This window comes from Mixophyes fleayi, chromosome 4 (genome assembly GCF_038048845.1).
Source record: "Mixophyes fleayi isolate aMixFle1 chromosome 4, aMixFle1.hap1, whole genome shotgun sequence".
Classification (NCBI taxonomy): domain Eukaryota; kingdom Metazoa; phylum Chordata; class Amphibia; order Anura; family Limnodynastidae; genus Mixophyes; species Mixophyes fleayi.
In genome coordinates, this window is record NC_134405.1 from 336238868 (window position 1) to 336265611 (window position 26744).

Here is a 26744-nt window from a genome sequence, read left to right on the forward strand (position 1 = left end):
AGGGTCCCTGGAGGGCGCCCTCCAGAATGAAAATTACTTTAAAACTGTGCGGCGACCGCTGACCATACCTGTCACGGCCGCCGCACAGCATTCAGATGCACGGGGAAGGGGGGAAGAGGCTATTGCTCACCACCGCCGCCTCTCTGCTCCGTCTCCTCCCCTCCACTCACTAGTGTCAGTGAGTGGAGGGGAGGAGACGGAGCAGAGAGGTGGCGGTGGTGAGGTAAGGAAAGACGAGGTGAGGGGGGAGGAGGGAGGAGGGTGCCGATTGTTGCGTGGGGGGCTGGGGCGCCGATTTTGTAAAAATGCCTAGGGCGCCATGGAGGCTAGCACCGGCCCTGCATGGTACTAACAGCTATGTGTCCTCTTGGCTGCTGACTGTGAGTGTCAAGAGCACTTATATTTCTTCATACCCTGAACTAGTGGTTATATGAGAAAATTACTAACAGGGACCCATACTGTTCCGCATAATATCCCCCCACACTACAACTACAATTCTGAACAGATGGGGCAATAAAAAGCACTTTTACAAGTACAGACGTACAGTTCACAGACGCAGCCCCACAAATAGAGCTATTTACAGTTCCTGTCAGCCTCTCCATGTTCAACCCATAGGTGCACATTTTAAACAGTTAGGAGATTACAATGTTTGTGTTTCTTTAGTGATTACCAATAAACCAAGAAAGTGAGAAAATCCCTACATTCTGCAAAAACGGTCTTTTCACCCGACTTGGACTTGGACCATGAAGACTATCATCAGGTATCGGCTACAGAATTGGCACTGTCCTCCTTTCCCTATCGCCATCTCAGGAACCTGATAGAAGAGACTTTGTCTACCAGGGAAAAATCATTATTTAAATAAAGCATTATTTCTTTACTTTAATTGTTTTTAGTTGTTGTTTTTTTAAGTAGTGCTGGTCACACATGAACAGAGGGGCCCTGCACTGGCTGGCAAAAGTGTCGGCTGTCTGCTAATATCGCCGGAGAGCTGAGCATTGAACATTTTCCTTATTGCCTATTATTGATAAGTAGACCCCAGATTCACGCAGTAGCACTGCTGCTATAGCAGCAACATATATCTCCGCATTTGTAATTGTTTCTAATAAGCGCTTGTTCAGGTAGTGCAGCAGTATATGGGGTCTTTTCTCAACTTTTGCCCTTTATCCTCATTGAGGAAGTATAGTGTCTGCTCTTCTTATGTGCCATGTAACATCACAAAACAACACAAAGTAGAGCAGCTACACACATCACAGCCAATAGGAGCAAGTGTAGCATTGACAACTCTAATAGGGTATACACTGCCTGACAGAGTTATTGCAGCCAATCACAGCTATCAGATATGGATAAATCTGATATAAATTATAATTATATATTCATAATGAAGTAGTGCAAAATAGGAGGCTCTTAGCTGTAGCTCCAAACACTGATTAATTCTATTAGTTAAATGATCCACCAATTAAATTCCACTCCCTGTGACGTCTGGGTAGAGAATCATGATCACTTCTCACAGCTCCTGACTACCCCTGATATTTTTATACAACCTTCCCCTACACCTAATGCAGCATGAAGGGGCTCAGTGAAGGTGGCAGTGAAGGTGTGTAAGTGTCTGATCGGGTCACATAGTGAATAAAAGGACAGCTGTCCAGCCTCATAATCCAGACATATCCTCACTGTATCACAAGGAATATTGTCAGGTAACCGGATCACTTCACTGCAATGTATCACTGAATATTGATTATACACCCCACACAAACCCCAGGACTTGTTATTATTTCCAATGCCTGACTGATGTCCTCTCCTGTCTATACTGGGATAACATATCCCTACCCTCCATATCCTTGATTTACTGATCTCCACTTCCCAGTAATGTCGCCCTGAGGAAAATCTCCTGGTGCTTACAACCTGAGGATACTGAAATCTCTCTGGCGTTTCTGGACGATTCTTGTTTCTCTCTGACAGGGATGCAGTTTTACTGTCACCTGATATATGTATATAATTACCAGCTGTATTAATATCCAGTAATATGTCTGTAGGTTGCTGCACAAAGTTCCCTATATTTATACCTGTTATTATATCAGATAATGTGAGTAATGTTCCTGAGATGAGACCCACATCCAGATCTCCTACACCATAGGTCTGGTCATCATGTCTCTCTCTGTCCTCAGTATCACACAAGTCACCTGTGTCTGGCTCCTGTAAGACAGTCACTGGATCAGACATGTTACACAGCTCCTCAATGTGACGCATCTTCCTGGATAGCTCGTCCTTCTTTATTTCCAGCTGCTGGATCAGATCAGAGACTGAGAGTGAAACACTCTCTTCCTGCCTGGAGATCTCACTCAGGACTCTCTTCTCTAGGTCTTCCAGCTGTCTCCTGATGTCTCTAAACAGGGCAGTGACTATCTCTGTTACATCAGCTACTTTTTCCAGATCTTTTCTCCTGCACTCCTGAGGACTCTGGACTCTTTTCTCAATCTCCTCTCTCTTTGTGGTCAGTTTCTGCAGAACATTTCTCAGTTTCTCCTTCTTCTTCTCAGAGGCCTCATCCAGTGACTCCACCTGATGTCCTCTGTGTTCCCCGAACACACAGCAGGACACACAGATACAGGCAGCGTCCTCAGTGCAGTAATACTCCAGGATCTTCTTATGGACGGAGCATTTTCTGTTCCCCAGGGAAGTGGTGGGACCAGATAAGACGTGTTCTGCTGACTTGCTGTGTACTCTCAGGTGATTGTCACACAGAGAAGCCTCACAATGCAGACAGGATTTAGCAGCAGGTACAGGAGAGTGAATACAGTAAGTGCAGGAGTCCCCAGTCTCTTCCTGATCTGGCCGAGTAGACAGTAAACTCCCCACTATGTTACACAGAGTTATGTTCCTCTGCAGTGCAGGACGCTCCTGACACTCTGCTCTGCAGTCAGGACAGGTATAAACTCCAGACCCCTCCTGTGTATCCAGCACACGATCAATACAGACCCGGCAGAAGTTGTGTCCACATCTCAGTGTTACAGGATCTGTATAAATGTTCAGGCAGATGGAACATTCCAGCTCCTGTCTCAGATCAGCAGACGCCATCGCTGACAGCAGAAGAGAGAAATGAAACTGAAATTCTCTGACACCAGTAGGTGTGTTTCACATTCTCCACACAGGGTGAGGCTGAGCTTGTCACTTACATATCTATAGGCTCAGTTATAGTAAGGGACACAGCTAATACATAAAGGGACATCATGCAGAAACAATGTACTTATTTTGTAAAGAGTGAAGGTCATTTAATAAAAAGAGAATGATTCAATTTGCATATTTCATCAGTTTAGCACATTTACACATTTACTTTATGAAAAAGAGTTATTTCGTTTGTTACAATTAATAAGTTTATTTGTTTATTTCTGTATATTAAATACATTACTAGCAAATATTTCAGTAATAATTATTGGACATTAGAATAGATTAAATATTGTTAATAATTCACAAGGAGCTTCTGAGTGCAGCAGATGTCCCCTCTATCATATTGCGGGTACCTGCATGCGTTCAACTGTAGCGACGCTCTGCCCTATGCCTGGGCTTATATGAGTGGTACACAATCTATGGCTTCATTACATAGTCTGCCATTTATATATATAAAACGAAAATATAATTATTGATTTAGACCATGTGAAAGTTGTTGGCATAGAAAACCTAAAAACACATTTTATTATATACATTCGGGTTATATATTCTTTTTAGGTTTAATCTTTTTTTATTGAAGATTACACAAAGGTTACAGAAGCTATTTATACATACACCGTAAACAAAATTAATATGAGAAGATGGGATAACCTTCCAACTTTTTAAGTACAGAAACTATTGGGTGTGCGGGGTATGTCCTTAGGATATGCATAGGAAGGACACATGCACTCACACTAAGTAAGGTCAGAATAATCAGATGTGTTGTCTGGGTGCTCGTAACACACCACGTAAGCTTGCCCTCTCTAGTACTCTCAGGGTCACAAGGTATACCATCATCCCTCCATCAAGGGGCAGTTATCCGGAGATCAGGGGAGGGCTGGCCAATTGTAGCCCAGGGGGCAAGACTCAGCTAAGCAGCATGTCGTGAACATAGAGAGCTTGCAGTTATTTCTAAGGGATAATTCATAACTGCAGTGTAAATAGGTTGTATCAAATGAATCCATTGATAAGTTAGTGTAACAGTTAAAGACAGAGAGTCTGATGTAATTGTGTTTGATGGCTTTTTACATCCCAATGTGAGGAGATAAGCCTGACACTTTTAGCAGCTCCCAGGATGTTCGCTTTAGAAACTTGAATAGACTTTGTGGTGCTAATTACAGCTGGAGAGGCAGCATGTGAAAGCCTATACAGGTATATAGAAATATGACCTTTAAAGGAAAATGTTGTCATAGTTCATATTTCGGGAAATCGGGAGGCCGCTCTGTACTAAGGGGCAAAAACCACCCAGGGGTTTAAAACAGATACCAATTACACAGGGAACAGCCATAGGCACATGTATTTCAGGATGAGATTGGATATTGTTGTAATTCCATTATGTTTGGTATTTAAACGTGCGGGAGATTATGACCGGTTTATTGAGGGGGGTGTTATTTCTCTGAGATATATCTGGGAAGAATTACCAACAGGTCAAAACTTAGGAATAGTTTGACCAAACCTGAGGTAACACCCAGAGGACATTTCCGTCCCTACATTAGCATTCACACTGCCCCTGTGAATGCCTTCTCATTTGATGTTGCTTAAAAACCTGTGTGTGGAAAGGAGAATCTGTCAGACTTTTGGGGATCAATCTAATTGAAGGACTGTCCATCTTTCCTGCCTGCCCCAAGCATACAGATTATTATTTGTAAGTAATGCTCTGTACTTTCATCCCATTTATTTTATAAGAAACAATTGCACTATATTTGTATGTCTTTTATTATCATTTTATCTTAAGCATTGTGGATGTATTTTCCATATTAAATTACACTTAATAAGTTCTAGTCTCTGTGTTCTTACGAATTCACGTGACAGTTTGGTCCAGACGCTACCTAATTGAAACTGTGCAAACCTTGTGGTTTTTGTGAACTCTGATCAAAGTAAATTGTGCTAGATTAACTCTAGGGAGAACCGAAGGCTTCCTAAATAAGAGTGTCAGCTCTTGTCCGAAAAACCTTGGTGGTGGTAATTAGTATCACAAAGCTAGTGTGTGGCATAGATAGGGAAGGATTTAATCATTTTAGACGGACCAGGTGGTTGTTGTTTGGTTAACCCTGCGTCACATAAGCATCACGCAGACTCAGGTGAGTGCTGTTCGTGACACAGCATATTAGAAACATTTTAAAGTAAAAAAAATGCAGGTGGCCAGATGACCCAGCCCAAGATAGCCCACTATGGGACTGGCCCACGGGACAGATGTCCAGCAGCCCAGCCTGCTCCTGCCGAGGATTCTTTAACCACCTACACTAAGTCACTGTAAAGTCTGTGTAAGGACTTAGACCAGACATGGAAATATTGCCCATGGCCTTGTAGGAATCTAGTCCCTTTTCTTCAGGGTAACGAGAGGGAAATGACCTCCAGTGAACTGGGATTAATGCTTTTGCAGCTTTTTTTAGCTGTTTTAGGTTAAATAGCCAAAAACATGTCTCAAAAGGGACAGGCACCCCAGGACTTTACACAGAACTTAGAGAGCCATGGGAAAATACTGGAAGTTATTCCTAACTCTTGACTCTCTTGGATATCTTTTAAGGACCAAGAGGGATTCCCCACCCAAACAAAGTCATCGATCGGCGTTTGTAGTATCTTCTTGGTATACTAAAAGTGAGTGTGTGGAGAAGGTATAGGACTTTGGGCAGAGTGTTTATCATAAAGATGTTTATCCTCCCTAGCCAGGAGAAGCAAAGGGAATAACATTCGTGGAGCTCATATCGTAATTTGGAGATTAGTGGGAGAAAGTTTGCTCTGTATAAGTCTGAGGGGTCTTTGATTAGCAGTACTCCTAAGTATTTAACATGGTTGGGGTGCAAGGAGAAGGGAAAAGCATTTTGGATAGTATTCAATGTGTTGAAGGATATTGAGACGTTTAGGGTTACCAATTACCAATCTGTTATAGTCTATTTTAAAATTGGCCAAAAATCTAACATCACATTTGAAAGAGAAATGACTGGCTTAATTATGATTGCTAGCAAGTCATCTGCAAATAGTGCCAATTTGTGATCCCTTCCCGACACCTGGACCCCGGAAATGACATTATTGTTCCTGATTGAGCTCTGCAGCCCTACCTGGTCCCATTTCTGATGGGGAAAAAATCTGAAATGGAGTCTTTAATTTTGACTCTGACTATAGATTTCTCATAGATAGAAAGGATTCTCTGAATGCAGGTAGGATCCAGTCCCAAGTGCTCCAACATATCCGGGAGAAAAATTCAATCTACCCTGTTGAATGCCTGTTCTGTATCTGTTAACAGGAGTAACTTGGGAGTGACCGATTTTTTAGCTGAGTATATCAAGTCAATGATCTTTGTGGTGTTGTTCTAGGCTTCTTGTCCATCTTCTTGATGATTGTGGATCAAAGATGGTAAAAATATCTTTAAACAGTTGCCAATAATTTTTGGGAAAAGTTTCAAGTCACCATTCAACAAGGAGATTTGCCTATAGCTAGAACACTGCTGGGCGAGGCCCAACTCATCTCAGATTTTGCTAAGAGCTCTTAGGAGCAGGGGATTCGGGTTATAAGTATTATAGTAAGCTATGATTACTCCATCTGGAACAGGACCAGGTGGGTAATTGGATAATAGGCAACGCTGCCAAATCTTGACTATAATAGGAGCTGAGGCCTAGCTAGTGGGCACTGGAACATAGTCTCTTTCAGTGTCTTAGGACTGAAAATGCAGAAGGAAAGTAGGAATTCCATTGTTGCCCATTGGGCTATCACAAACTAAAGTGTTGAGACTTCTGTTTGGGTTGGGGACTTTCCACCATCTTTTCCTGTTTTCCTGGCACTGGACACATTCCTGAAGTTTTGCAACATAATCAAATGTGGTGTCTCTTTCCTCTTCCAGGGATGTAGGCTTATTGTCTTGAGTTGCTAGATCTGCATGGATTTTAGATACAACTGCTGACACAATTTCTTGCATTTTCCATACCAGAGCTTGGATATTTTGTTTTGTTGACAGGGATTTAATGTGTAGGAGAATCTCACTGATCTCTGCCTTGCCCCCAGATAAGTGGCCTAAGGGATGATCCACCGCTGTGAAGGATTGTGGGGGCGAGGTGCCATATGAAGCAGCAGAGCTGTTGGTAGGGGGATTTTGAGGTATTTCCACATGTCTGGTTGCATTGAGGGCTCTCTACCTCAGATTACCTATTTTTTGGGTGGGGCTTCATGTCTTTGCCCATAGGAAAGATGAAAAGCTGTCAATGATAAGAGCATGTATAGGTCATTGTCGGACACTATCCCCGAATAGAATGTTAGGACATAGTAGGGGCTAATAGTTACATTGCTGAGAAAAATAAAGGAGGGGTAATGTAATGGTAGCTAAGAGCGAATAAGTGAATAACAATGTGGATTATGTCCACATGATCCTAGAGAGGATTATTACAAGTTTCTTATATGTTGCATTGGTAAATATGGAGTGCTACGCTCCGTCTCCATCTTGGTAGTGGTGTCCCCTGTGATCTAGTGAAAACAGGAAGTGGAGTAGCCTCCAACCATCCTCATTGCTCTACTGAGCATGCGCAGACAGGAAGTTCGGTTCTCAGCAGGTTCTTTCAGTGACAGTTGAACTGTAAAGACGTATATAACTAGAGCTGTATGTATATATGTATATATCATCTGTTACAACAAGTTCTGAAATAAAACCAAATTGGTTAAGTCTGAACGACTCTTGTGCTTTAACATCTACCACCAACGCCGCTGACACCTATTAGATATAACAGCACCAGTGCCCTGATAATAGGTTTCTGCCAATAGTAATCTGTTGCTAGTGGGTTTAGTGCTCCTTACTGAAATTGTGGGCAAAATTATTGTAAGCACAAGTGGCCACTTCATGGCAATATACTCACATTTAGAATGGAAGGAATTTGGTTTGTCCAACATAAGGGAGCAGGAGAGACTATGGCAATATTATAGGTGACAACTTGCTAGCAGTAGGGTCACATAAAGGAGGCACAGGTAAGTCAATGTGTAAATAGGATCTTTGGGAGGTGGTTAACTGGTGTCACTGGGCCGGAGGCTATCTGGTGGGTGTGAATCCGGCATGGTGTAGCTATGCGGGCTTGCCTGGGATTGAAGCTGACATCAGTCAGTAGGATCAGGATCTGCAATGCGCCCATTATATGTGGCATTGGTGCACTGGAAGTCCAGCAAGAGCTGGGTCCGAGCCTGGGTACTCCAAATTGAGGCCATGGCTTGTAACGTGGTTTGGTTGGCGACTTCAAAACGGTTTGACTCTATGGCTCTCTTAAGGTGAATATTCCAGAGGGCCTCTGTCAGCAGTCGCGTCGGCTGCGGGCACCGCCACGACTCTCTGTGCCCTGCTGGTGGCATCCCAGCTGTCTCCATGACGACTGGGATGTCATTTCCGGTGCCTTCGTCCCGGTTGCCTAGGCAACAACCGGGACGCTTCAGACTCCCTGCCGCCGTGTCCGGCCAGCTGTCAAATAGTCAGGCGCGCGCAGGGCTCAACCAATTATGGTCAACCACACAAACACCTTCATCTTCTTGGACCCTGCCTTTGAATGAACCTATTCCATAACCATCAACCCTTGGAGATCTTGTCTTTGGTTGGATGAACCTATTAAATAACTACCATATCCTCAGGACCTTGGCCTTGAGGGTACCTTTTTCCATACCACTCCTCTCCATTACTGAGAAATAGTAACTCACATAAACAAGACATGAGATCAGCTATCTAGTACATTCTACAAAATGATAGCTAGAATCTGATTGGTTGCTGTGGGCAACATCACATTTTTTTACACACTTAACGTGGACAAGAGTTCTCATATATTTCACATTGTTATTTAGTTTACTATCTTTTATTTGAGGAAAAATCAGTTTTCAATTTTATTTTATTAATTACTGAACAAGATAATCAGGTTAGAAGAATCACTGTTATAGCTCCCAACATTGTATGCAAAAAAATACATAACAATAATTTGGTAATTTTTGGATGTAGATGTTTTCAATACATAAATGTAGTAGACTCATTTCATTTATTTTTTACATACATCCACCTGCCTAGCTTTAATCCTCATTAGATACTCCCTAGCAGGGTGTATCTAACATGTACTTGAAACTAAAGATTTCTGCAGCCTGTTTTGTCTTAGGGGTCGGAACTCTCTGCAGAAATTACCAATAAACATCTTATAGCCACACAGTAACACTGCTGTAACATATATCTCTGTGTTTCTGTGTCTTATAACCACTAGTCACAGTGTGCAACAGTATATGGGGTCTACATCCCTTCTATGGACTTATCCTTATCTGTACTCCTATACCCCATGGTTGTGCCCCTTAATTATAACAGGAACCAAAAACTTCCTCTTGTTCTTCCTTCCATAAGAAAAAATATCTGTTTTCCCTCTCTAACCTTGCAGCAGCACCAGACGGGACAACCCCCTGTATACATCTAATAAACCGGCCAAACTGGTGGAATAACCAAGGTGACTTATAATGTCATTAATACCCCAGGTGCATCTACTTGGGTCGGATGAACCGGGTCTTTTGCAGGGTTAATCCCGGGTCCGACCCGGGTAGTCACCAGTGTGAACAGTGAGACCCAGAATTTTCAACCTGGGTCTTACCGAACACCATTGTAAAGTTAAAAAAATAAATAAAAAAAATCATCATCTCAAGAGGAGTCAATCAGAGCTCCTCTTGTGATATTGCCAGGAAGACTCGGGCATACCCGTGTTCAGTGTGAACACGGTCTACCTGGGTATTTGTCGGGATGGGAGGCTCTGTCCCCCGACAATATCCCGGGTTCATATACCTGTGATATTGCCAGGGTGGCAATCTGAAAGAGGTAATGCTTTTTAAAGCCGTCTTATACCGAGAAAGTACCTGGTGATAAGTGAAGGTGAACTTAAAAAAGGGGGTTGTACAAAGAGGGAAAACTGTATAATTAGCACTTATAATAGAAAACAATAGAAATTTTATTTTATGATTATGGCAAATATCATCTTAAGAAAAATATGCAATGAAGCATGCTGGGATTTGTAGTCCAACCCAACCTGTATTGTGCAATAAACAGTCTTGGACTACAACTCCCAGAGGGAGGAGCTATACAGAGATAATACATTCACCCCCTACATCCAATACAGCCAATAGGAGCAAGTGTAACACTGACTACAGTAAATAGGGTATACAGGAGAAGGAGCTCAGCTGTAGCTCCACCCACTGATTCAAGCTATTGGATAAATGTTCCACAAATCAGCTTTCCCTCTCTGTGAAGTCACCAGTCTCTGGACAGATTCTTATGATCATTTCTCTCAGCCTCTGACTCCCCCAGATATCTTTATACAACCTCCCGCTACCCATAATGCAGCATGAAGGGGCTCAGTGAAGGTGGCAGTGACGGTGTGTAAGTGTCTGATCGGGTCACACAGAGAATAAAAGGACAGCTGTCCAGCCTCATAATCCAGAATTATCCTTATTGTATCACATGGAACATAGACAGGTAACTGGATCCATTTACTGTCATGTATCACTGTATGTGGATTATTATAAACTCCAAACAAACACCAGGACTTGCTATTATACCCAATGTTTGACTGATCTCCTCTCCTGTCTATACTGGGATAACATATCCCTACCCTCCAGTCCCCTGATTTACTGACATCCACTTCCCAGTAATGTCGCCCTGATGAAAATCTCCTGGTGCTTATTACCTGATTATACTCAAATCTCTCTTCTGTTTCTGGATGATTCTGGTTTATATCTGACCAGTATGTAGTTTTCATGTCACCTGATATATGTATATTATTACCAGCGGTGTTTACATCCAGTAATATGTCTGTAGCTTCCTGCACATAGATCCCTATATTTATAACTGTTATTATATCAGATAATGAGTGTAATTTCCCTGAGATGAGACCCACATCCAGATCTCCTACATCATGGACCTGGTCATCATGTCTCTCTCTGTCCTCAGTATCACACAAGTCACCTGTGTCTGGTTCCTGTAAGACAGTCACTGGATCAGACATATTACACAGCTCCTCAATGTAACGCATCTTCCTGGACAGCTCATCCCTCTTTATTTCCAGCTGTTGGATTAGATCAGAGACTGAGAGTGAAACGCTCTCTTCCTGCCTAGAGATCTCACTCAGGACTCTCTTCTCTAGGTCTTCCAGCTGTCTCCTGATGTCTCTAAACAAGACAGTGACTGTCTCTGTTACACCAGCTGCTTTTTCCCGATCTTCTCTCCTGCGCTCCTGCAGACTCTGGACTCTTTTCTCAGTCTCCTCTCTCTTTGTGGTCAGTTTCAAAAGAACATTTCTCAGTTTCTCCTTCTTCGTCTCAGAGGCCTCATTCAGTGACTGCATCTGATGTCCTCTGTGTTCCCCGATCAGACAGCAGGACACACAGATACAAGCAGCATCCTCAGCGCAGTAATATTTGAAGAGTTCCTTATGGACAGAGCATTTTCTGCTCCCCAGGGAGATGGTGGGATCAGATAAGACGTGTTCTGCTGACTTGCTGTGTACTCTAAGGTGTATATCACACAGAGAAGCTTCACAATGCAGACAGGATTTAGCAGCAGGTACAGGAGAGTGAATGCAGTAAGTGCAGAAGATCCCAGTCTCCTCCTGATCTGGGCGAGTAGACAGGAAACTACCCACTATGTTACACGGAGTTATGTTCTTCCTTAATGCAGGTCGTCTCTTGAACTTTGTACTACATTCAGGACAAGTATAAATTCCAGACTTCTTCTGTTTATTCAGCACACGATCAATACAGACCTGACAGAAGCTGTGTCCACATCTCAGTGTAACAAGATCTGTATAAATGTTCAGGCAAATGGAACAGTTCAGCTCCTGTCTCACATAAGCAGACGCCATCACTGACAGCAGAAGAGAGAAATGAAAGTGGACTCTGAAACTGAGATACCGGTGGGTTCACACTGTCCACACAGGGCGAGGCTGAGCTTGTCACTCACATTATATCTATAGGTTCAGTTATACTAAGGGACACAGTTTGAATATTTAAAGGGACATTGTGTAGATAATATAATATTTACAATTTTGTAATTTAAAAAATATTGACAAAGGCATAGAGAACAGTTTGATTATTTCCTGATCACATAGTAAACATTGTTAAGTTGTTCTAGCTATCTAACCAGAAAGTCTAACACCAAAATTCATTAATATGTCTTACTTTCCATCATTCTTAGAAACTGTTTTTTACATTACAAGTATATATTGAAAGAATTAGAAGTCTGAAATTGCTGGGAACTATGGTCCCACATCAGCTACAGATTGTTAGGCTGAATGTTAGGCTGACCGGTCTCTTAATAAACTTACATAACTAGCTGTAGAGGTCTTCAAATATAGCAGCCGCCTTTCCCGATGAGATTGATGTGCTTATAGGTACTCGGATGTCCCCAGGTCTTAACTCTATTGTAGTGCAAGTTTGTTAACAAAAACCACAGCGCCAAGGCTGGAGGAGGGAATCCAGATGATAACGGATAGTCAGACGTAAGGTCAGGGGTCCGAAGCAAACAGAGTAGTCAGAAACAGGCCAAAAGGTCAGGACTGTCAGCAGGCAGAGGTCAGGGCAATCAGAGTTCAAGCGGGTCCAAAACATAGCCAAGGTCAAAAACAGGAAATCTATCAGGAGTGAGCAACACAGCACACAGCAGGTCAGCTATCAGCAGAGAGTAAATGCTATAACCGGCAGGGAGGCTAAGCCCTCCCTGCCTTAAATACTGAAAGGAACCAATCAGAAAGGAGAGGAGGACTAAATGAGCCCAAGGAGGAGACTAATAAATTCACAAATTCCCCATAGGTGTTAGACTAAAGCGCACACGCCCGGCTGTCCAGCATTGCCGGGACTCAGCGCCGATTAGAACAGTGTCCCGGCCGTTTCCCTGACAATGGCCGGGACACAGGAACCGGAAGTTACGTCCCTGCTGTTGTCATGACAACAGCCGGGACGCAGGTAGGAACGAGCGGCGCTCGTAACACAGAGAGACAGTTTATCTAATACAAAAATGATAAATTAAGCAAGCAATTTATCAAATACATTAACTACACTACTAACAAATAATTGAGCAATAATCAATGGGCATTATATTTACACACAAATATTGTTAATTAATCTCCAGCTGTTTCTGAAAACATCAAAGTCCCCATTTATCACTTTGCAAATGCCTGCATGCTGTCTTGTAGTGAGATATTGGCCTATCCACAGGTGTGTGTGTGTGTGTGTATATATTAGAGATGCTCACTAACCCCTGTGTTTTGGATTTGGTTTTGGATCTGGATTAGCTTTAGGTTTTGGTTTTGGTTTTGCCAAAACTGCCCTTGCGTGTTTTGGTTTTGGTTTTGTTTAGCTATTTTTTTACTAAATTTCATTTTTTGGGGTAAAATCACATAATTTCATTATTATTTTGTACCTACATTATTATTAACATCACGAACACTAATTTCCAGTGATTTCCATTCAATTTTAGGAGAGGTAGCATGTACAATTTCTCAAGCCAAGCAGTTCATCCACGAGAAGTGCTTATTTTCTTTCGGCCCTCAATAAACAAGATAACAATGTCACCCACAATTAGGAGAGGTAGCATGTACAATTGATCAAGCCAAGCAGTTCATCCACAAGGAATGCCACTTATGTGGCTGAAGTGCAAGTCCAACATGGCCCTCCCTAAACAAGCTAACAATTGGCTTGTTAGGATAATGGCAGAAACACACATCAGTGCCAGGAAAGATTAATGGTGCAAGATGAAATTGTCCTCGGGCCCTCCCACCGACCCATATGTTGTATCTTACAAAGGACATGCACACTTTAACAAACCAGGCATTTCAGCGACAAGGGCTGCCACTTTTGTGACTGAAGTGCTTGGTTTGTTTGGGCCCCCACTAAACCAGCTATTAATGCCCTAAAGGCATGTGGTAGACCAAAAGTGCTGTGAAATGAATTCTACACTGTCAAGAATGTTGTCGTCATCATCTTCAGCATCATCCTCACCCTCATAAGTGTGTACATCATCATCACAGACTATTAATTCATCTCCGCTGGAATCCGCCATTAGAGAAGTGTCAGTACTTGAATGTATTTGCCGGTAAAGGCTTTCCTCATGGAAGAACTCTTTCTGAGTACACACTGGAGGGAGGGCAGCTTAGGTATTGCAAAGCAAGTTTGTACAAGGGTTGCCAAATGGATTGTTTTCCTCCCAATATGGAAAGGGACTGTCTGACATTTTGATTTCAATTAACTCTTGAATATAATTCTCCACCATCCTTTGCATGTTAATAGTAGGATCGGATGTAGTTATGGCCGAGGTCACACTTTTTTTGGTAAAATCTTTCAAACCAGACCAGATGTCAAACTGTTGTGGTCTGCCAACTGCGTCATCCATGCTTCTCTTTGGAAAGTGCAATTTCTTATGAGCAGCAGCTGCCTGAGAAACTGAAGGAGGAGACGTCGTCAAGCCAAGGACCAGTTCAGCAGTCAACTTGCTGACCAAGAGCTCCTTGCATCTGTTTAGATCTCGTTCATTTGGAAGCAAAGAATCAATGTAGGTCTTAAACCTAGGATCAAGCACAGTCTCCAAAACATAGTGATCCGATTTCAAGATTTTAATAACTCTTGGATCATTGTGAAGCGAAATAAGTACTTGATCTACATGGACAACATATTTTGCGGAATTGCTTTCTTTCATCTCCTCCTTCAGTTTGTCAACCTGCTTTTCCAAAAGTTGAATTAAGGGAATGACTTGGCTCAAGCTAGCAGAGTCTGAACTCACTTCACATATCACAACTTCAAATGGTTTCAGCACCTTGCACAGCACAGAAAGGATTCTCCACTGTGCAAGACTGAAATACATTCCCCCTCCTTTCCCAATGTTATGGTTTGTGCAATACACTTGTATGGCTTTGTGCTGTTCCTCCATCCTCTGAAGCATGTACAGGGTGGAATTCCACCTTGTTAACACCTCTTGCTTAAGTTGGTGAGAGGGTAAATTAAATTGTTCTTGGAGCTGCTGCAATCTCCTACATGCTGTGGCAGAATGCCGGAAATGTCCCGAAATTTTACGTTGGTTTGTCAACTTTCACTTGTCCACATATCTGTGGTTAAGTGTACAGTGGGTAGAATGGCATTTTTGAGCCCAATTAGTACATTTTTACGAACGTTCTGGTACAGTTGAGGAATAGCTTTTCTTGAAAAATGGTGGCGATGGAATTTTATAACTGGAGATGGAATTTTGTAACGGGGACACAATACATCAATTAACTGTGAAAAACCAGCTGCATTTATAGTGGATATTGGATGCAGATCTAACACTAGCATGTCACAAGCCAAGTAGTCGGAAGGCCTTACCTGCTGGTATTTGCGCTGCTACGCAAGGAGGCGTGGAGTCTAACCACGCCCCAGGTCTTCACCAGGGAACCCCGCAAGGAGTTTTGGACTTAGCCGCTGAGACGTGTCGGTCGCGGCCCTCCCAGGTAGCCACCAGCGAGGTTGAATGAATAAGCGTAGTCGTCAATCCGAGGTCAATACTGTGCGGGCAATGAGGTACCAAGAAATCAAGCAGGAGAGAAGTCAGGAAGCCAGGGGTCAGAGCCGGGAGATCAATACTGGAACCAGGGGAAATCCGAGAGAGTGGTCAAGCAGGCAGGGGTCAGAATCCGGAGGAGCAAGTAGGGAATATCCACAGATATATATAGCAAAGGAGCCTAGTGGTGCCAGAGTCTGGCTTAAATAGGACATGCGCCCGAACATCCAGTCCGCCGGGCGGAAGTGACGTCCCGTTGCTAGGCAACGGGACGAGTACAGAGAAGGTGTCCATCCCGGTACCAGGTAGGAGTGTGGGACGGCGCCTTACATAGCATAGTTGACATGTCGTCTGTAATCCGCTTTGCGACTGGGCGACTGCTGTTATACTTGCTTTCTCTAGCAAAAGATTGTTTCACAGTTAATTGTTGTAAAGTACTAGTGCTCTTCTTCTTTGGCTTCTTATTGGAGGAAGATTCACCCCCAGCAACAGCAGCAGCAGTGGGACTAACGCTCAAGAATTCTTCAGAGGAATCAAGGATAGTGCAGGAGTCATCGAGCCTTACCAAGTTGGAAGCAGGGCTAATTCTGATCACTACTGAGGACAGGGGAGGGCTGGCAGATTTTAGCCTTAGCAAGACTTGACTCAGTAGCCTTTTTTAATGAAAAAAATGCAGATGGCCCTCTGACCCAGCCCAAGGTAGCCCACTATGGGACCGGCCTGGGGGGCAGATGCCCCCCTGCCCCCTAGCCCAGCCTGCCCGTGACTGAGGATATTGAGGATATTGATTAGGATGGTGTTGTGGGTGTAGATTGCAGGCGTTGGGATGTAGGTGAGAGAAGGGTCCTAGCTGATGATGGTCTGCTTGTTGTTATTTTTTTCCCATAACTTTCAGCTTTTCCCAACACTTTGCCATGAACTCTCGTCAAATGGCGTAACATGGATGAGGTTCCAAGATGGTTAAGGTCCCTCCCTCGACTGACTGTGGCTTTACATACACTAGAAATGGCTAGACAACTATTGTCAGGATTTTGGTAAAAATAATTAAACACATAAGAGGTGGATTTTTTGGTCTTATGTCCAGGCATGACAATGGCCTTCTTCTTATCACTTGCCAGAACTGCTTCCACTGGTGTAGGACTTACACAAACAACCTCATCCTCATCAACATCCTCATTAGCACCCTCGTCGGCTACACAAATATCCCGCTCATCCTCTTCCAATTCCAAAGTGGCATCCTCAATTGGTGTATCACCGGCTATACTCGGGCTGTTCAGGTATACATCAGCAGAAATGCTGAAAGGGCCCTTCTCTATGGGTACACTATCAGAATGGTCACGATTACACATACCACTCGTGGATGGACTCTCCTGAGGGATTGGTGTCATTTCTGATTCTGAGCATACATTTTCCTCTAATGCCTTACTGTTATCTTGCAGCTCGGCTTTTACACGTAACAGTAGTTGTGCACCACTTTAGGACTCCAAATTACTTGGTCTTGCTTGGTCACGAGTGACCTTACAAGAAGAAGCCTCAGTAACATGTTTAGATCTCACACTCATAGAGAAAGGCGAAGGCTTCATTCTTTGTTTGCCAATGCGTGTGTAGAATGGCATGTTGGCAATTTTTTTTTTATCGGCAGTTAACTTTTCCTGGATTACAGCTCTTTTTCTCTTCAACACGGTAAAAGGTGTTCTTTTGTTTGATTTTTTCCCTGACTTCAAAAGACTATGTACTTTTACATAGGCTTTACCAGATGACGTACCAGGATAACTACCATCAGGACTGGTGGCAGCAGCTGCATGCTGCTCCTGCTCATCTGTGGACTGCTGTGAATCCATTTTAATAACACCGTACACATTGTAGTGCAAATTCAGAAAAATACAGTGCGATGACTGGTATATTAGATTTCAGGACGCAGAAATTCAGCTCTTTTATAAGGGTGTATATCAGACCCTACACTTTGTAGTGCAAATTCAGAAAAATACAGTGCAATGACTGGTATATTAGGATTACCACCCTCCTATTTCTATTCTATCACTTTGCCTGCTCTATACTCTGACCTAACCCTCTCTCAAATGGCGCTAGATCGCCCTGGAGACGGGTATTTATTGATTCCAAAACTCGCGAGATCCGACGACGTCACAATGACGTTTTGCCTCGGTTTGGAAACCGAGCCCGCCCCTCTCTAATAAAAAATTATATATATATATATATAAGAAGTTTTACAGTGGATGTTAGAAGCAGAAGTAAAGATGGCACTTGCAGAAGTAGCTAATTACAAATAGCTGGCTACCTTTAAGCTTCTTGGAAACTTGCACCATAACGCTGGAACATGTATAACCGCAGGCTTGACAGGAAACTAATCTTGTGATTCATCAACTGTTTTACAATGGGGATGTAGCTGTGTTCAGTGTTAATCAATCACATTCAGAATTATATTCAAAGGTAATTAGCATACACCTGCCAGCAATCAAAGTGTTTGTGATTACCCCACATAAAGATCAGCTGTTCTTATAGGATTTCCTTACAGTTTTCCTGTTTGCATTCTACAGGGATCCCCAGGGTCCAAAAAGAGCTATAGGATCTCAGTTTTGAAAGGTAGCAATCATAGGAGGGGTAAAAAAAAGAATTTAAATGGCATTATATGACCCATGGAACACTGTGAAGACTATCATCAATAAGTGGAGAAAATGTGTCCCGACAGGGGCATTACCAAGATCAGGATGTCGTTCCAAAGTTGATGGCAGTACAAGGAGACAACTCATCAGGGAGGCTACCAAGAGGACTACGGCAACATTAATGGAGCTGCAGGAATTCCTGGCAGCAACTAGTCCCTCCCTGCATGTGACATGAACCTTCCGTAATCTGCACATGTCTGGACTATGTGGTATTGCGGCAAGACGGAAGCCATGTCTCACAAAAAGGAACATCCAAGCCTGTCTAAAGTTGGCAAAAAAATACATTCAATCACCCCAAACCATGTGGTCTGATGAGACCAAATTAAGCTACATGGCCTTAATTCAAAACGATATGTTTGGCTCAAAGACAACACGGCTCAACACCTTGAAGACCACCATACCTACTGTGAAGCATGGTGGTGGCAGCATCATGCTTTGGGTCTGCTTCTCTTCAGCTGGGACATGGACTCTAGTCAGGATAGAGGGAATTTTGAATATCTTTAAATATCAAAACATTTTGGCACAACACCTGCTGGCATCACCAGAAAGATGAACAGGAATATCACCTTCCATCATGAATGTGTGCTTTGGATCATTAGCAAGTTAACCAAGGCATGGCTTAAAAAAAACAAAATCAAAAGTTTTGGAATGACTCAGTCAGAGCTCAGACTTAAATCCCATTGAAAACCTGTGGAATAACCTAGAGGACTGTGCACAGGAGATCTCCTCACAATCTGATGACCTTGAACTTTTTTTTTGCAGAGAAGAGTGGGATATAAATGCAAAGTCCAGGGGGTAAATGTATCAAAGTCCAGTTTTTTCATTTCGCGGGAGATCGGCGTCTTTGCAGCTAAAATTTAAAGTGGTGATGGCTTGTAAAGGCAAGTTTGCCTTTAAATTTTAGCTGCAAAGACGCCGATCTCCTGCGAGATGAAAAAACAGGACTTTGATACATTTACCCCCAGGTGTGCAAAGTTTGTAGACACTAAACAAAAAGGCTCAATGCTATAATAAAAAAGCAAAAGAGTCTTCCACAAAGTGTTAGTTTGGGGTTGTACACACTTATGCAGCGTGGGTAATGAGATGTTATATTTGCACTCCTTTTTCTTAAAAATTGTACATTTGTCTTCCGCTTGAGTTTTGATGGTTTAAGGTCACATTAAATGTGGTAAAAGGCTTTTCTTCACAGACACCTGCAATTTCAAGAAGTGAGTGTAGACTTTTTATACTGACTGTATATATTGTGACAGAAGCACTGGGAAGGTGGTAAATGGCACATATATACAGTATATCTCAGGCTTTCTATCTTATCTGCTTTAAAACCCCAGGGAAATTGTTTGTGTGTAAGAAGGAGCTTACCAAAATTGTTTTGGTTTTTGGGAAAAGCCAGGATAAGGGTCCCTGGGGTATAAATGGAGAGAGAAGGGCAGACTCCATTCATAAGGTCCATTCCAGGTCTGCCATGATACAATTCACTCTGTTGGAAATCAGGAGTTGCATCTGATGAGGGGCTGTTAAAAAAACTGCTAGGCAGCTCACTCAATCCCTCAGTACCTATGGAGGAGGTGAGATGTTTTCTGAGAGCCACTGCAATGCATGACCATAAGTTCTGTTATTTTGTATGTGTGTGGGACACTAGGTCCTTCACTTCAGAGAGGGTTTTCCTGTGCATTGGTTAAATGCCGAACAGAATAGGATAAAGTTTATGTTTAGTTTTATTTTGATGCTGGAGAACAAAACTAGCTGCGGCTACTTGAACTAAAGCTCTCTACAGGATTGATATACTTGACTGAAGCATGTGAAGTGCAGCCATCTACCCCAGGAGACAGTACCCCTACCCCGATCTTGTGGCACAATGTATACACGATCAGCCACAACATAAAAACCTCCTGCCTAATATTGTGTAGTTCCCCCCTGTGCTGCCAAAACAGCTCTGACCAATCGAGGCATGCACTCCTTAAGACCTCTGAAGGTGTCCTGTGTTATCTGGCACCAAAACATTAGCAGCAGTTTGTTTAAGTCCTGTAAGTTGCTAGGTGGGGCCTCCATGGCTCAGACTTGTTTTTCCAGCACACCCACAGATGCTTGATTGGACTGAGATCTGGGGAATTTGGAGGCCAAGTCATCACCTTCAACTCTTTGTCATGTTCCACAAACCATTCCTGAACAATTACATTGCAGTGTGACAGGGCGCACTATCCTGCTGAAAGAGGCCACTATCATCAGGGAATACTGTTACTATGAAGGGGTGTACTTTGTCTGTAACAACATTTAGATAGGTGGTATGTCTCAAAGTAACATCCACATGAATGCCAGACGCAAGTTTTCCCAGTAGATCATTTCCCAGAGCATTGCCTAGAGCATCACACTGCCTCCACCAGTTTTGCCATCTTTCACCATGGTGTCCATGTAAATGTCGCACACGTTCCATGGCAGTCAACATGAAAAAGAAAATATGATTTGTCAGACCAAGCCCTCTTCTTCCATTCCTCCATGGTCCGCTCATGTGCCGAATGTAGGCGCTTTCAGCGGTGGACAAGGGTCAGCATGAGGACTCTGACCGGTCTATGGCTACGCAGCCCCATACGCAGCAAGCTATGATGCACTGTGTGTTCTGACACCTTTCTATCATAGCCAGCATTAACATTTTCAGCAATTTGTTCTTCAGTAGCTCTTCTGTGGGATTAGACCAGACGGGCTAGCCTTCGCTCCCCAGTGCATCAATGAGCACCCATTACCCTGTCACCGGTTCATCGGTAATCCTTAGTTGAAGCACTTTTGGTTAGTACAAACCACTGCATACCGGGAACACCCCACAAGACCTGCCGTTTTGGAGATGTTCTGACCCCGTGGTTTAACCATCACAATTTGGCCTTTGTCAAAGTCACTCAGATTCTTCCGTTGCCCTTTTTTCTGGCTTCCAACACATCAACTTCAAGAACCGACTGTTCACTTGCTACCTTATGTATCCCTGCCCTTGACAACTGCCATTGTATCGAGATAATCAATGTTACTCACTTCACTTTTAAGTGGTTTTAATGTTGTGGCTGGTCGGTGTATATATTCATATATATAATTATTATTTTGCAGAAAGTCTTAAAAAGTACATTCGGTCTCATACATCAAGTTTATATCTTAGTTTTCTAACACTTACCAAGTAACAAGCCATCACCAAATGTTCCCCTCTCAAACGATTATATAATCCGTATTGACGTAAGATATGAGTCATGTACACATCACCTAAACATCACCTGAACATATATGTCTATGATTACAATTATCAGTTGGTTCTGCGCCTAATTATGCAAATCATAGCTGTCTAATTTGCTGTTAGAAAGAAAGGGTGCTGTTCATCAAACTATCATCTATCAATCATGCTTGGTGTCTAGCAATTAAATTGTATGACTTTATATGAAAAAAAATATCAAATTTCCATCCCTTCATCATCATCATCATCATCATCATTTATTTATATAGCGCCACTGATTCCGCAGCGCTGTACAGAGAACTCATTCACATCAGTCCCTGCCCCATTGGAGCTTACAGTCTAAATTCCCTAACACACACACAGACAGAGAGAGAGAGAGACTAGGATAAATTTTGATAGCAGCCAATTGACCTACCAGTATGTTTTTGGAGTGTGGGAGGAAACCGGAGCACCCGGAGGAAACCCACGCAGACACGGGGAGAACATACAAACTCCACACAGATAAGGCCATGGTCAGGAATTGAACTCTTGACCCCAGTGCTGTGAGGCAGAAGTGCTAACCACTTAGCCACCGTGCTGACTTAATATGCGACTAATTGTATTATGATATACATGTATTAAACAATAAATATATTCCAGTATTTAAATACATTACAATTTGTTAATTTTTTACAATATAAAGAGTGATCATGTTGCATAGTTTTACATACTGTCAGACATTTGTACACAGCACCGAGATCACTGGAACTAGGAAGAGGATAGATAAAAACATCATAATTCGGTCACAGGCATCGTACAAATACATGGTCTAATTACAAATACAAACTAATTCATTAATTTTCAAATGTAACATTAACTCAAAGAACTTACACAAAGTAACACAACTGGGGGTAAATGTATGAATCTCCGGATTCTTCATCTCCGGCGAGTTCAGCCTCTTCAGCGCTTAAATTTAAAGCGGCGCTGCCTTGTAAAGGGAAACTTCCCTTTAAATTTAAATTTAAGCGCTGAAGAGGCTGAACTCGCCGGAGATGAAGAATCCGGAGATTCATACATTTACCCCCAGGTCTCTTTGTACATAAATCACACCGGCTGGTAACACGAGGGGCCTGAGTTATAGCTGGATGTTAGTCCAACTTTCAGGTCCAAAGATCGGCCTTTTCTTGGTGAGCATGTGCAGTAAATCAATGTGGAATTCTAAATGCAGTGTAAGTGTGATGTGCTTGCTGGAGATGTGGTCTATTCAATAAACAAATGTGAATGTATTAAATGAATAAATGTAACCAGCAGCAGTGCTTATAGCCTGGTATTCCTGACCCCTGTCATAATGTGTGCCAATCTGGTCAGCACGGGGCTGAGTTCTGTAGGGGAACCATACCTGCAATACCATGTGAGGCCCCCTCTCAGGGCAAACCAGATCTTTCTGGCCCCCAAGAGTGGTGGGGGTTGGGGGAACGTGTTAAAGTAAGAAAAGGTTTAGTTAAGTGTGTGGAAAAGTCCCAGCAAGCCCTGATAGTCATTATGTGTGTGGGTACGCTGCCACTTGTACAACAACCTGTGATTACACACATGTAAATGTAAATAATAATAAGCAAACACTAAAACACTGCAGTAATATGCACCAAATCCTTCGAAGAGCTGGCTGCATGTTAGGCCCAGGAGGAGGAGATGCAGGAGGTTGAGGAAGGGTGGCCAAGGCTAGGAGGAGACTGCGGAGCTCAGCCCTGGGTTGTGGCAGGACCATCCCATGCAATGTGAACCCCAATGAATGTAAATCTACCATCTTATCCTAGCTGAGAAACGTGTGTTAGTGTAAGGATGACACTCTAGGCCTTAGATAACTCATTGTTAGCCTAGCAAAAAAACAAAAGCTGTATTGACTTACAGAAACAAGTCTGCCACAAAAGTAGTGTAAGACATTTTTGGGTTTTGGGCATATTGTGGCTGCGGGGACAGACTTTATGTCTTCTGCTCTATCGAGTAGACCTAGGTATAATTGTTGCTTCTGTGCATAAGTCCATAAATTAAGATTGCTTAATTCAAAAGCATAAAATTAAATATATAGGAAACATAATGACAAAATAAAATAGTAAATGTCCAAATCACAATTATCAACAATGATTGATGAACTCTGTATTTAGGGTATGTTTAATTTCTTTACAAATGCGATATTGCAACACTTATAATTCCCTTATTTATCATCCACACTACGTTCTAAAATCAGCATCCTTTATACTCTATGGATCTGTAATTTCTGGGGTGGCTTGGGTGTATATCTGTTGTACACCTGACTTTATACTGGGGCATATAATACTGGTGCAAATGTGCATCTTTAGGTGTGTACATGTCAGTACATGCTATAAACCCCAGGAGATGGTACCAGGCCCAGGGGCAAACGCAGGATTTGTAGAAGGAGGTGTCCACACCACGCCGCCAGTGGGCGTGACCAGCATGCAAGGGGGTGTGGCTATAATTTTAGACAGTGCTTGGCTGCTCTCCAACTCTTCCTATCCCCATAATATACATGGGCAATGCTGCGTGCACTACTGTTAGGTGCATGCAGCTCTCCCTTTTCAAGCAGAGCTGTGTGAAGCGGGGGCAGGGTCCAGTCACCTCAATTTTACAGTTCCCTAGGCTTGAAAGGGGGGTTTCCAGGCACTAGGGAACCCCCCCCCCTCGGTTTGCCTATGAGGCCCCCCTACCCGGTCACACTGCACACAACTCCCTGTCTATATTTAAAAAATTTGTCACATACACTCTCCAGTACAGCACATCTAACATACACCAGAAACCGAAATATTTAGAGAAACCTGCACTGTTTTCAAACACCCTCCAGATGTGCAGACATCGCCGCCCCCACCTCTGACTGTGCCAGTATCAGTGAGGCGGTGGTTGGGGTGGGCATGTCAGTAGAGATTGCCCAGCTTAAATACAGAGTACTCCAAAATTTTAGGTACATGTTAGATGCGTTCTACTAATGTGCGTGTCTAAGAAATTATTAAAAATAGGCAGGGGGATGGATTTAAAAAAATTACTAAAAAGTTCTATACCCAAATACTGTAATTCCAAGATAATGTAGCACAATCTCATTATGGTTCTCCTGTTGTACTGAGAACAGAGAAAATAAGACAGTATTGACATACTGAGTCTATGGACAAAGTATACAAAAATTAATTTCTGCAAGAAAATGTAAAGTGTACATGCATTAATCATGTATATACTTACACCATCCAACACAATGTGCATGCATAATATGCTCTTACTGCTATATGTATAACTCTCCGTCTTGTGTCGGACTGGCCCACCGGTATAACGGGTAAATCATTGGTGGGCCCCACTGCCTGTATGTACCGCCCCCTACAGGTAGAGATGTTGAGTGGGCCTCAGTGGAGGATGGCTCCTGAAGCCTCCAGTCACTGACAGGATTATATAGGTGCAGTTACTGTACAATGTGTCACCCCACACAGATACACACACAATGTCTCCTCCTTACAGACAGGCAGAGGCAGTGCACCTGTCTACATCCTAACTCTATGTTCCCAACCCAGACAGCTGCAGGAGCCATCCATCTACATCCTGACCCCTCGCACCTTACTCACTCTGCCAGATAGTGCCTCCTAGTGGGGATGTAGGTGAATAGCTTCTGCTGATATCTCCATGTATTTTAATCTTGAGGATAATCTGTCTTTCTATAGGATAACCCCATAGAAGGTAAACTCCATATACTGCTGTACACCCTGATCTGGAGGTTATAGGAGACAATTACTAGCAGGGGACATCCTCTGCCCCTGTAATATGCTCCCATGTTACTACTATGGTTCTGATTGAACTGGTGGGACAATAAAAAGCAATTTACCAAGTACAGAGCAAGTTACAGATACAGCACCAAGCATTGCTATTTACCCTGCTGTCACCCTCTGCACAGTCAGCACTTAGGGGTGGGTTATTGCTAATTAGGTAATTACATTTTGTATGTGTCTGTTGTAAGTGGGCAATTCTATATTGTATGTGATGACCAATAAACATCTTATAGCCTCGCAGTAACACTGCTGTAACATATATCTCTGTGCTTCTGTGTCTTATATCCACTAGTCACAGTGTGCAGCAGTATATGGGGTCTACATCCCTTCTATAGACTTATCCTTATCTGTACTCCTATACCCCATGGTTGTGCCCCTTAATTATAACAGGATCCAAAAACTTCCTCTTGTCCTTCATTCCAAAAAAAAAAAACCTCTGCTCTCCCTCTCTGCCTTGTAGCAGCACCAGACGGGACAACCCCCTGTATACATCTAATAAACCGGCCAAACTGGTGGAATAACCAGAGTGACTTATATATACAAGGATATGTATGAAGAGTGGTAATCTGCTGTTTCCTCTTAAAGGAACCACACAAATGTTCCTAAAGTGACAAGTCTATGTGTTCCTTGTTTTTATTCATGTATGCCTGATGCAAGCTGCCATGCCAGCTACTATGTTCAATCAAAATATCTTCTAGTGTTAAACGATATCACGCTAGATCTGTTTATTTTTACTTTTTCCACATATCGCACTGAGAGAAAATCCCTGATGCAAGATGGGAAGAAAGACATTCTGGTACCCTGCCTGATTTCAATTTTCTTCTTTTAAGTGTTCTTACATAAGAATTGGATGGTGAAGGATCTACATATATTATACACCATAAATTTTGGAACACTTAAGGCAAATATATATTTACTGTCTAGTAAGTAGAATCACACAGGAGAGGGAACGTGGTGGAATTTACTATATGAGTTCATGTTTGACTGTTTCAAAAATAATCAATTGGATTCCCTACAATGCTGAATCAACAGTATTACCTAAATGTTGTATTTTGTATTTCTTTTCACATGTCATGTTTCACTGTAAACCTATGAGGAAGAAGTGACCACCACATTGAGATACGTGGATTGTTTCACCAGTTGAATTTAAGTATTTCCATTTTTTTTACCTATGGTTCACACTGCCAGCTGTTACATATCATTGATCTATCATTATTCCATATTGTATGTTGGATATATGTGAATAAACTCAGTAGCGCAGGAGACTCTTTACCCAATATATACATAAGGTGACTTATAATGTCATTAATATATTATACAGCCATCTTATACCGAAAATTACCTGC

General features: G+C 42.6%; 2 protein-coding genes across 2 annotated transcripts in view; both read right to left on the reverse strand.

The window, feature by feature from the left end:
* The window catches only part of LOC142150880 (uncharacterized), a 147232-nt gene that overhangs the window by 118337 nt on the left and 2151 nt on the right, over nucleotides 1-26744 (reverse strand). Inside the window, exons 2-3 of the mRNA XM_075206053.1 lie at nucleotides 24649-24706; nucleotides 10488-12049 (exon numbers count right to left, since the gene is read on the reverse strand). Coding sequence (XP_075062154.1) covers nucleotides 10488-12049; nucleotides 24649-24706 — 1620 coding nt within the window. The remainder of the gene's footprint in view (nucleotides 1-10487; nucleotides 12050-24648; nucleotides 24707-26744) is intronic.
* On the reverse strand, nucleotides 285-3078 carry LOC142153178 (E3 ubiquitin/ISG15 ligase TRIM25-like). The gene has a single exon (XM_075210513.1). It carries the CDS (start codon nucleotides 3073-3075, stop codon nucleotides 1498-1500), a length of 1578 nt encoding a protein of 525 aa, XP_075066614.1. The 5' UTR covers nucleotides 3076-3078; the 3' UTR covers nucleotides 285-1497.